An 11709-nucleotide genomic window follows, 5' to 3' on the forward strand; every position below is an offset into this window, starting at 1 on the left:
AGATGTACAGTTGTGGACTAATAAAAATCCCATCAGTCCTCCAACCTGAGACTCATGAACCTGTGAATCAGACACCTTACACGACCCAGTGCACTGTCTATGGGCCTAACAGAGTGTGATGTTTAGGATTCACTGGTTCATGAGTCTCAGGATGGAGGACAGACAGGAATTTTTTCCCTGACTGTTACATTACTTTAATTTTGAGATGATGGAAGGAAAAGCTGTGTTGGATGACTGTCTCTGTGGTTGTAATTGGAAGGTGATGAGTCAGAAGGTATGATCAACATCCAGGGTCAAGATGGGCCTCTGGTTAAGTCAATAAAGTTCTTCTGGTCCTCATACTTTTTGGGTTAATTTATGGAGGTTTGTAAAGGCTGGAGACGAGAAGGATCGGGTGTGGATCGGATTGACCTTCATTGGTTTAGGCATTATTGTTGTGTCAGAGGGACGCTAGTAGCTGGGTTGGCCTCGACTCTCCATTGAAACATGACCGTACAGTTTAAGAGTAAAGAGAGTTATTTTTCCACTTTGTTTCTTTTTTCTCATTTATAGTGAACTAACTCAACATTGTAGTTGAATAGAAGACGTTTGGGCACATGGATGTGTGGTTTGAGCCAGGGTGGGTAGGACCTAATCTGACTTAATCTTAACCTAACAGTGGCCCAAATATCCACTCACCATTGTGGCCTGAGATCTTCTCAGTCTCTCAATCCTTTAAAGTTTATTGTTGCCATTTCTTTATTTATTCGACACAACTCATCATAAAGCCTTCCTGTTTCTGTACTTGACCATCTCTCTCTCTCTCTCTGTGTTTTAATTGTGATTGATTTCTCCTTCTGTTACACTTGGTTTCTGTACGAGGAAGTGTTGTCTGGCTCCCTGGCATAGTGGCCATATTAATATTGTTCATTCTTCACTCGGGAAGTTCTTATTTGGGGATATTTGCACGATACTCTTATAAAACATTAGATTTTGCATCATGAGTTTTTGTTCATAAATATGGAATTTGATTTTGATTTATGAAGAATTGCATCGTTAGTTTATCCTGACTTTATTTCTAAATTATGCTTGAAAGCAGTATTGAGAGGCATTAAAACTTAACAGTGATATTTGGCCTGTATTTGCTGCTATTTTTTATTTGAGTTGTAGGAATTGGCTAAAGATTTCATTTGACCAACCATATACTGAGCATGTGTGATCACAATAAATGCATGATGTATAATAAATGCACCAGTTAGTATTGTTGTATTATTATGACTTATAGCCTAAATAGTGTGCACAGTATTTGATGTGCAGTACTGTATGTATTTAGTGTTTCTTCGTGAGTGTGTAAAGTATTGTCTAGCATGTACATTGTTGTAAAAGTTTGTTGTAATACAAAGTAACACATAGTCTTTGAGTACAGTACAGTACTTAGCATTTGATATACTGTATGGTAATGTAATTGTAATTTTTTAAATGTTTTGGAATTGTAGGTGTAATTGTATGTTATTCAGAAGAGCTGGAGAGAATATTGTGGGATATTATGAAGATCAAGAATGAGGACACAACAGTGAGTGGATGTTTGGTTCATGGTTAGGTCCTTACTACCCTGGCCCAAACCAAACACCCATGGCCCAAACGTCCTCCATTCACACACAACATAACTCGCAGGGAACTCAACAGAGGAGTGACTTGTATTTATGTCATGTACTATGAGTTTTAATTATGGATATACAGTACAGGTAGTTCATGCCAGGTACAGTTAGAGGCTGTAGTGTATAAAAATGACAAGATGTAATGAATGACTATAATATGAGTTAAGGAATTTGTTCCAGCTGTAAGGTAAGTTGTACAGCAAGCTAATAATAAAAGATTAAAGAGAATCATGTACAGTGACCCCTCGTTTAACGAACGCCTCGTTTAACGAACGCCTCGGTTAACGAAATTTCGGTTAACGAACTGCCTTCCATAAGGATCTTCAATTCGGTTAACGAACAAAAATTCGGTTAACGAATTTCTTACGAACCGACCTCATGTTTTCGCTTGCACTGACCGGGCAACCAGCTTTAGTATCAGTCCGCCAATACATTAATCGGTTCTAGGGCTTAAATTCCTTACTATTTTGGTAAATATCAAGAAGTTTATACTATTCAATAATTTTAAAAGTTTAATATTCAATTTTTTAGTCATTTTAACGATTATTGAACATAATTGAAGGTAAAGTGACTAGTTTAATGCGCGGCATCCAGCCTCTTAACACAGCAAACATGCGTTAGTCTCTCTCTGTTTTCACTGGAGGTAACATCTTGCTTGAGACTCTTCAACTAAACACTTTTTTTCTGTGTTTCCAAGCAAATTATTGGTCATTTTGAAATATATTTTACATATTGACAATATATAATGCAGTGCAGTGTTGATTTAAAGAAAATAATCTTGAATTACACCAAGAGAGCTAAAATTTTATGGGTGAAATGGCGCCAAGGGGTGACTTCTCTTCCACCCCAATGCCTTCTCTTCTTCCTTCTCCTCCACCCCCATTCTAAATTCCATCATCATCATCATCATCCAGGAGCCTTCTACAAACACACCTCAAAGTAAGTGAACTTTTCTACCATTTTTGTTGAATTTAGGAAATTTTCGGTGAGCTGGAACCAATTACCCAAAAACCCATTGAAACAATGGTTTCGGTTAACGAACTTTTCGGTTAACGAACGACCTTCTGGAACGGATTGAGTTCGTTAACCGAGGGGTCACTGTATTCAGTTCCTGAGCATATGGGAAGAGCCTGAGTTTCTTCCTTGTTTGCTGGGCCTTGCATCCTCATAACCTAGATAAGCTGAAGAATATGAGAGGAAGTTATGTGGAAATTTTAACAACAAATGTAAAGGAAACTGCTGTATGGACTGAACTGTATTGTATTGTTTACCTATTATTTGTTGCTTTTAAGACCAGTATTGTGTACTGTACTGTATTGTCTTTGGCATACAACTCCTTTATTAATGTTTAGTCAAAAACAATGTCATTTTGGAAATTGGTTTGTATGTATAAATGTTCAACCATAGGAATTTACACAGAAAATTTAGAGTATTAAATAGTCGTCACTGATAGTTAGCGAGCTTATAGATTGATTCGTGTCTTAAGTGCTATCAGGGATTTCTGTATTCTGCTCTTGATGTCTGGATGAATGGATAGTACAGGATGGTGATATAACTTATTGTTAATTTCAGTGTTTTGGGGGAATGTGTTATGAAGTATATAAATTGTTAATGTAATTCCAATACTGTATTCAGTTTTCTGGCAGTGTTAGACCCACAGATAATACTGTACTGTTAATACTGCATACAGTATACTGTCTTCATTATTTAATTTTTTCTTTCTTTGAAAATATAAATATAGGAATGTAGGAAGCACCTCAGTTATCCAGAGATTTTAACACCTGTAACTGCCTAGCTTATATTATAGTTGGATAAGGGGTGACTTAATTGAAGTTTATTAACATCTCTGAGGACATTACATACTCAGTCAAGTGTTCATACCTGGAGCTGGTAGATGCCCGCCCCACTAAGGGTCACAGCTCAAGGTTAAAGAAGTCATAAGTTCAGAAAACTGTCAGAGCAAACTTTTTTTTTCTTTTTTTTTAAATACTGTAGTGAGAATTGTCAACTCTTGGAACAATCTGCTAGAGAGTATTATGACAGCACTGAGTGTGAACTCATTTGAGGCCAGACCTGGCCAACACTGGAGCAGGTTCAGATACATTCAGGAGTCAGTACATGCTCAGTACTTGCCAACAGTGTGTAACAGATGTGACTGACCGTCTAAGCGGCTAACGAGCCGATCAGTTGCGATGAGGATAAAAGTAAAAGTAAAGTCTTCAACGTACAGTATTGTCATGTCTTAAACACAATTGTGTGGCCAGTTGTATAAATTTCTTGTAACTTTAAGGACCAAAGGACTAAGGTTGGCCTTTGTGTGAAGTCTTTGAATTCTTCTACCCCCCCCCCCCCTTGTCTTAAATATTTATTCTTGGATCCCTTTACGTGGTGATGTTCTGAGATTTTCTTAAAATTAATTTCTTTGTATGGTATTTTATCATGTTTGTTTTTGTTATATAGTGGCAGAATTGTATTTATACACATTCACTTTGTGTGTATACTGTACCGTATGTGCTCCAGATTCAGCAATACAGAACTGGGGAGGGTTTATGGGATACAGTATTTATTTAAAACTAAATAATGGTACATGTAATTGTATGTCGAAGTTGCTGTGTGTGGACGATATTTGTTCATGTAGTACAGTACAAACACCTTACCATTTACTGCCCAAGTGTGTTTATTCATTGTGTACACTTCCAGATATTCACATAGGAGTAATAATTATTTATCATTACACTTAACATGAATGTGATACCAACAGCAATCCCCTCGACCAGAGCGTAAGATGGACCATGACACTGAGGTTCCACCAGTGTCCAGCAAAAGAGACTCGACACAACTCTTCCACAAGGAAACAAAAGCCATCATCTGGGGCATGCAGACACGAGCTGTACAGGTGAGTGTTCCTACCCTGAGTGTTGTACAAGATTACACACCACTTGCATGGTTCCCAAGTAGACGATTGATAACCTAACCTAACCTAACCTAATCATGTAAGCATGATGGAAAAAATCACGGGAAACAGACGATCGTTCAGATGGCAATTGATCATTTGGGTTGACACCTTCCTGAGTAACAATCAGTTTACCAAATAGTGAGAGTTAACACTTCATTTGATACACTAGAGGAAATGATAAGCAATAATTTTATATATTTTTTATTTTATACAAATTTAAGAGATTTTCTATGTGCGGTGACCAGGTGACAGGCACTGGGGTGTTCAACATTATTATTGTTCATTGTTAGCAGAATCCACCTCAACCTGTATGGTGATTATATAAGAAAATAATTAATCAATTTTGAAAGTCTTTTCTATTTTTAATGATTGAAAGTGCACCTAACTAGGATGAAAGTCATAACTGATAGAGTACTTGATTATATGTTTTATTGTGTTGTCATCTTTACAGGGCATGTTGGACTTTGACTTTGTGTGTTCGCGACCTGAGCCATCGGTGGCAGCGATGGTGTACCCCTTCACTGGTGACCATAAGCAGAAGTTCTACTGGGGACACAAAGAAATTCTTGTTCCAGGTCTGAATTTTTCAAGTTTTATTATTTGTAACTACAGTATAAATACAACCCATCCTTTGTTGAAGGAGTATAATCACAATTTCATGATAGAAATATACCTCGTTATATCTTAAATATAAATATGCCTTAAATGGGTAATTACTAGTTTTTCTTTGAATCTGGTACAATACAGTGTCAGTCTGTCAGACCTTGAAGTTTAGATTAACCTTAAGAAAATACTTCCTGACATCTATAATATTCTTTTATTGTTACTTCACATCTACTGCCTTATTTTTTACCTCTGTTTCCCTTAGTGTTCATTCTTGTGGCCAGTACAGTACTGCACTGCACTGTACTGTATTGTATTTTTTAAGAATTTATTTCTTTGTGTAAACATTGGTACTACATACACCACACATGTGGCAGTAAAATGGGGGCACACTTTTTGTTCTTTGCTACAGTCATGAAACTAAGATGAGAATTAAATAGAACCCATTTTAAAACGTAGTGTTTTGGATATTCAAAATTGTAAAATGTGTTTAGTAATTGTAACCCAGAAGTGAACAAAGGAAATTGTGTCTTTGTTTAGTATGGGATATATATGAGACAGTTAAAGAGGAATATAAAGATATATAGCACAGTACAGTATTGTGTATATATTTATCTCTTTACAGTATACAAGAGCATGGCAGATGCAATGAAGAAACATTCAGATGCAGATGTGCTCATCAATTTTGCATCTCTACGTTCTGCATATGATTCAACCATAGAAACGCTGGGCTTCCCACAGGCAAGTGTACCTCAGTGGAACTATGCTGTTAAAACAAGTTAGGTTTATATGAGGATAAGAATATTGTGTGTACTGCACTGTATATCTATTGAGGAAATGAAAAAAGCAACCTAATTAAAATGATAAAAGTGAATGTTAGTAATGTACAGTACTAGAGACAAAGATGGTGTAGGCAGAAGACAGGTGTGTGTGTGTGTAAAGAAGAGTTATGGGCTGGACAGAGTCTGACAACACATATACTATTGTATGAGGTTTTGGAATGAGTAGAATCAGTGATGAACTGTAGTTAAGATATACATAGTGTGTTAAGCCTTAACACAGGCACAAGTTGCCAAGGAGAACCTTGATGAGATTTTATAGATTAATGTGTATTGGTCACTTTAATGTATCTCTGTAGGTGTATATATTTTGTGTATAATGTATTTGTGGATGTAAATATTTTTTGCTTAAACTTTTGGTAATACAGTAAAACCTCGATAAGGCGAACTAATTGGGGGGAAGGGGTGTACTGTACGGGATAAGAGGTTGTCCAAAAAGACTGCCATTTAACGAGAACAACACCAATGTATCCAAGTTTTATGAAACAAATACAGTCAACCCTCTCTTTACGCGGTCCCACTTTACGCGTTTCCACGTTTACGCGGTGCCCTGCCGAACACGGAATGCTCACTTTCCGCGGTGTGTGTACCCTTTTACGCCGAGAGCGGTGCGAGCAGGGTGCGCACAAGGCCGCCCAGTCATCAAAACATTACCGAGTTCTTCACCCGCCACCCACCACAGCCGGCCCAAGTCAGTGATAGTGATAGTGAGGATATGGACTTATATGGACTTTGAGGGGTTTGACAAAGAGGCCCTGCAAGCCTCTGTGGTGGATAGTGATACAATTGATACAAGTGATACAGGTGAGGGCCAATAATCTGCCCTCTGCCTGAACCATCCCGTGTGCCCAGCCATCTTTTCTACTAATGTAAGTGTTAAAAAACCTAATATTATTGATATTTCTCTTAATTATTAATTGTGTGTGCATACCATCATAAATTTAAGAAGTTATTTTTACTACAACGTAGGTATTGTGTCTGAAAAAGTGGAGTTTGGGGGTCGGCCTAGTCTCTATTTCAATTAATCCCATATGTTATGTTGTTCACTTTACGCGTTTCTCACTTTACGCGGGCCGCTGTGGGTTCAATTGACCGTGTAAAGTGAGGGTTCACTGTACAAGTTTATTAATCAAAATTAATTTTAAAATGTAATTTAGTACATAAAGTACTGTACACTTATTTCAGTTCACTAATAAGGTCTTAGGCTTAACCTTCTAATAATTTTGTTCGGCTTAAGCGATATTCTTCTTAGCGGGGTCCGCCTTCACGAGGTTTTACTGTAATTTGAGATATTTTTCATTGCACCATTTTAACATTGCAATACAGTAGTTTTATATTCTTTGGTTGATTTTCAGATCCGCACTATTGCCATCATTGCTGAAGGAATTCCAGAGAACCTGACTCGAATCCTGATTAAGAGAGCCAACGAAAAGGGAGTTTCCATCATTGGCCCGGCCACTGTAGGGGGGGTAAAGCCTGGCTGTTTCAAGATTGGTAATACTGGAGGCATGATGGATAATATTCTGCACTCTAAACTTTATCGGCCTGGAAGGTTTGTATCACAGTAAGGGACACGTGGAGTCCCCTGTGGGTTCAGTACTGGTGGTTTTTATACATTTTCTTCCACGAGTAACACCGTGTGTGATGTCAGGGGTAAGATATGCAAAGTTATCTCATGATAAAGTTGTGTTTGTTGGAGAATAACATTTTGGATATTGATACTTATTCAGGAAGATGGGAGGAGGAGGTGAGAGTGGCCATTAGTGCCCAGTAAGCTTGAGTAGTAGTAAGACATCGGGAGTGACTGGCATATCTGTTGAAATGTTAATAATGGGAAATGAAATAATAATATTCTACAGTATTTATAGAGGATTTGAAAATGTAGGGAGATGAATTTATCATTTCCAGCTGTAGAAAAGTGAGGACTCTTGCCTTTTGTATTCTCCTGAATATTACCCCACAGTAAATTGTATGACCAAATGTTGTTGATGTGTTTATTCTGTTTTCATCTACAGTGTTGCGTATGTGTCACGGTCAGGTGGAATGTCTAATGAACTCAACAACATCATCTCTCACAACACTGATGGTGTGTATGAAGGTGTGGCTATTGGTGGAGATCGTTATCCTGGGACCACCTTCATGGATCATCTTCTCCGCTATCATGATAACCCAGAGGTTGGATATAATGTATACTTTAAACCTTCCTACAGATGTATGTTCTTATATCTTAATTGAAATCTTAATATATAATTTTAAATACTATCAGTAAATTTGTTAATTAATACAGGTGAAGATGCTGGTTCTCCTTGGTGAGGTGGGCGGTATTGAGGAGTATGAGGTGTATGAGGCACTGAAGGAGAAACGCATTGTCAAGCCCATTGTTGCTTGGTGCATCGGAACTTGTGCTGGTAGGTTGGGAATTATATATTTATTTTCTATCATTCACTTGCAGACAAATATTAATGATGATAGAATTCATTCTATCTTTTCCCTGTTAGTGTTTGGAGCTCATTGGGACCATTTCATTTATTTCACATCTTTAGTGATGATTGATTACTTTATCTAATACAATAATTATTTCTATTTTCAGGTATGTTTACTTCTGAAGTGCAGTTTGGTCATGCTGGTGCTTGTGCCAATGCTGAGCGGGAGACAGCTATAGCCAAGAACAAGGCTCTTGCTGACTGTGGTGCCCATGTCCCAGCTAGCTTTGATGAACTGGGTGAGGTAAGTACTGTACAGTATATTTGTAATTGTCAGAGCCAACATTTGGAGCTCAGGTTTTTAGCAATAGATGCCAGGTCACTCCAAGAGATTCTTTGTGGATGTCATATTGAGAAGTTTTCTGTGATGGTTAAACATCAAGTACTGTCAGCAGTATATTGACCATTTAAATTATAGTTTTAGGCAATGTGGGCAGAGTAGAGTTAGTTTGAGGTGTTTAGTGTGTGGAGAAGTGTTATACTGTACAGCGTTATTATTATTTTCTTTTCAACATTGTAGGAAATCAGCAGAGTGTTCCAGAAGCTCCTGCAGGAGGGCATCATTGTTCCCAAGGAAGAAGTTCCTCCACCAACTGTGCCAATGGACTTTAACTGGGCCAGGGTGAGCTGTAATGTGTAAAATAATTGTGGTCTTTATTGAGAACATTTTGTATTGTATATGAAAGTGCCTCAGTATTCCACCAGCAGGACCTGGCAGGGTTTGCCACCCAACAGGTTTTTGGAAGCACAGAATGTTGAAATACCCAGTGGGTTCATTGTAAGGAGTGAAATGCATGTATATACAGTACAGTGAGAGTAATTGTATGGTTTCATTCCACATAGGAATTGGGTCTTATCCGTAAGCCGGCTTCCTTCATGACCTCCATCAGTGATGAGCGAGGCCAGGAGCTGCTGTATGCTGGCATGCCTATATCTGCTGTCCTGGAGCAAGGTAAGAGTCTGGACATGATGACTCCTTAATTTGTTTATTGCTTTATGTTAGAGATTATTTTTTCTTTTGGGGGGGGAGGGGAATGTTTAAATGCCAATTGAGGCTTAAAAGATCATTAAGTGGCTATGTGACTTTTTTATATTATTTCACCACGGTACAACAGAGGAAGGTGTACTGCAGCCTTCCTTCAAACTGCTACATTTCACACATCATTTATAACACTCTCACAGGTCTTGGAATTGGTGGGACCCTGTCACTGCTCTGGTTCCAGCGTCGTCTCCCAACCTACGCAACCACTTTCCTAGAGATGTGTTTGATGGTGACTGCTGACCACGGACCTGCTGTTTCTGGTGCTCATAATACCATTGTTTGCACTCGAGCTGGAAAAGATTTGGTGTCCTCTTTGGTGTCAGGATTGTTGACTATTGTAAGTATTTAACCAGATGTAAATGCAACCAAAATACCTGGCCTGTTGATTTATTATGTACTGTGCAGTAATTTATGTTAGGATATAATTTATTTAAAGTTAATTTGGAATAGAATTAAGAATTTGGAAAAGGTAATGAATTGATAAGAATTATTAACTTGTACAGTACCAATATTTGAACTGCATTGAATATGTGGCCACAGAGAAGAAGTTTATATTTTGTTTTACTACCTCAAGGGTGATCGGTTTGGTGGTGCTCTGGACGGTGCCGCTCGTCAGTTCAGCGAAGCCTTTGACAAAGGTTTACTACCAATGGAATTTGTCAATGAAATGCGCAAGAAGGGGCAACTCATCATGGGTATTGGTCACAGAGTCAAGTCAGTAAGTGGTTTGGCATTTTTGTTAAGTGAAAATATATACCCCCTCTCCCCCTCTGTATACATGAATCTTGAATACAATTTATATTTGATATGTTTTGTTGTTGAAGTATGAAGCTGTGTACAGTACAGTATAACAAATAACTTGTTGAGCTTTGGAACTCCAAATGATTCAATATACCAATACTATCCAGGAATTTTTACAGTGGGTGTACAGTATTTTAAATTGAATAAATCCCACTGCTGTAGTGCAGGTTGGCAAGAGTTGAGGAGAAATGCAAATTCTTCCTTTAGTCTTACTGCTGAAGCTGATGTGTTCCATTGTTATATTCTCTCACAACAAATCCCCATAGAATATAATGATTTAGTTTACCTGTCACCTCACACAACCGAGTAACCACCAAACTCCCTGTTCACTGACACAGGTTGATCCCCCTTTTCTTCTATAGTGTGTCCTTCACCCGATCCTTCCACCCCCCTTTGTGGTCTTCTATGTCATGAGTTCCCTTGTGATCAGGACTGCCTCTACAGGCATTCTCACTTAGTTTGTCAACCTCCCCCATTTCTCTTGCTTTAGCTTCTATCTATTCCTCCCCTTTAACAGCACTGAAGCTTGGGAGTAGATGGTTCTATAATGGAGCATTTTAAACTAAATTTGAGATCAAAGAGATGCAAAGATATATTATACACTTTGTTACACACAACTTAATCACGTGTATTTTCATTGGGTGGATGTGCTCAAGGTTCATCTGCTGTTGTTACTATTGGAGTCAGTTGAGCAGAATTATATCTTTCCAGCTGAACAATCCAGATAAAAGGGTTGAAATCATCAAGAATTTTGTGAAGAAAGATTTCCCCACCACTCCTCTTTTAGACTATGCATTGGAAGTTGAGAAGATCACCACCAGCAAGAAACCAAATCTCATCCTTAATGTTGATGGCGTCATAGGAGTAGCATTTGTGGATCTCCTACGGAACTCAGGATCTTTCACGCCGTAAGTGTAGTTGTTCATTTAAGGATGGATGAAGGCATAATAGACACAGCACTGCCTAGTATTGATTGTTTACACTTTTAGATGTATAATATTATGAATACTGTACATGTAGCCTGGAAAACCCAGCTTTTAGTACAGTAGGGTAGTGGCATTAATGGATTTGTCAGTGCCGTGTGCTATAATTGTTACCTGTTCATGGTTTTACAATTGATGTGTTATCATAATTATATGTTCACAATTCCTGGAAATATAAATAGCAGAAATAAATTTATAGTGTTAAGTGTTTGTGTGCATGATATAATAGAGGTTTATAGCAGACAACCCTAGAATCTGTGTCATTTTACAGAGAAGAAGCCGAGGAGTACATCAACATTGGTGCCATTAACGGTCTGTTTGTTCTCGGCCGATCAATGGGATTCATTGGTAAGTTAAATTCAGTA

The 11709-nt window shown here is 38.0% G+C and overlaps 1 protein-coding gene across 5 annotated transcripts in view; it reads left to right on the forward strand.

Annotated features, from left to right (window-relative positions):
• LOC121853184 (ATP-citrate synthase-like) overlaps positions 1-11709 on the forward strand; it is a 40014-nt gene that overhangs the window by 25481 nt on the left and 2824 nt on the right. For all 5 annotated transcript variants that reach the window (XM_042347156.1, XM_042347159.1, XM_042347158.1 and 2 more), the window contains 13 exons: positions 4399-4533; positions 5045-5168; positions 5822-5937; positions 7391-7587; positions 8051-8210; positions 8323-8443; positions 8626-8762; positions 9039-9140; positions 9362-9470; positions 9701-9897; positions 10135-10278; positions 11073-11269; positions 11616-11692. In XM_042347156.1, the coding sequence (XP_042203090.1) occupies positions 4399-4533; positions 5045-5168; positions 5822-5937; positions 7391-7587; positions 8051-8210; positions 8323-8443; positions 8626-8762; positions 9039-9140; positions 9362-9470; positions 9701-9897; positions 10135-10278; positions 11073-11269; positions 11616-11692 (1816 nt within the window). The remainder of the gene's footprint in view (positions 1-4398; positions 4534-5044; positions 5169-5821; positions 5938-7390; positions 7588-8050; positions 8211-8322; positions 8444-8625; positions 8763-9038; positions 9141-9361; positions 9471-9700; positions 9898-10134; positions 10279-11072; positions 11270-11615; positions 11693-11709) is intronic.

The sequence above is a fragment of the Homarus americanus genome, unplaced genomic scaffold, assembly GCF_018991925.1.
Source record: "Homarus americanus isolate GMGI-L3 unplaced genomic scaffold, GMGI_Hamer_2.0 scaffold32871, whole genome shotgun sequence".
Classification (NCBI taxonomy): Eukaryota; Metazoa; Arthropoda; class Malacostraca; order Decapoda; family Nephropidae; genus Homarus; species Homarus americanus.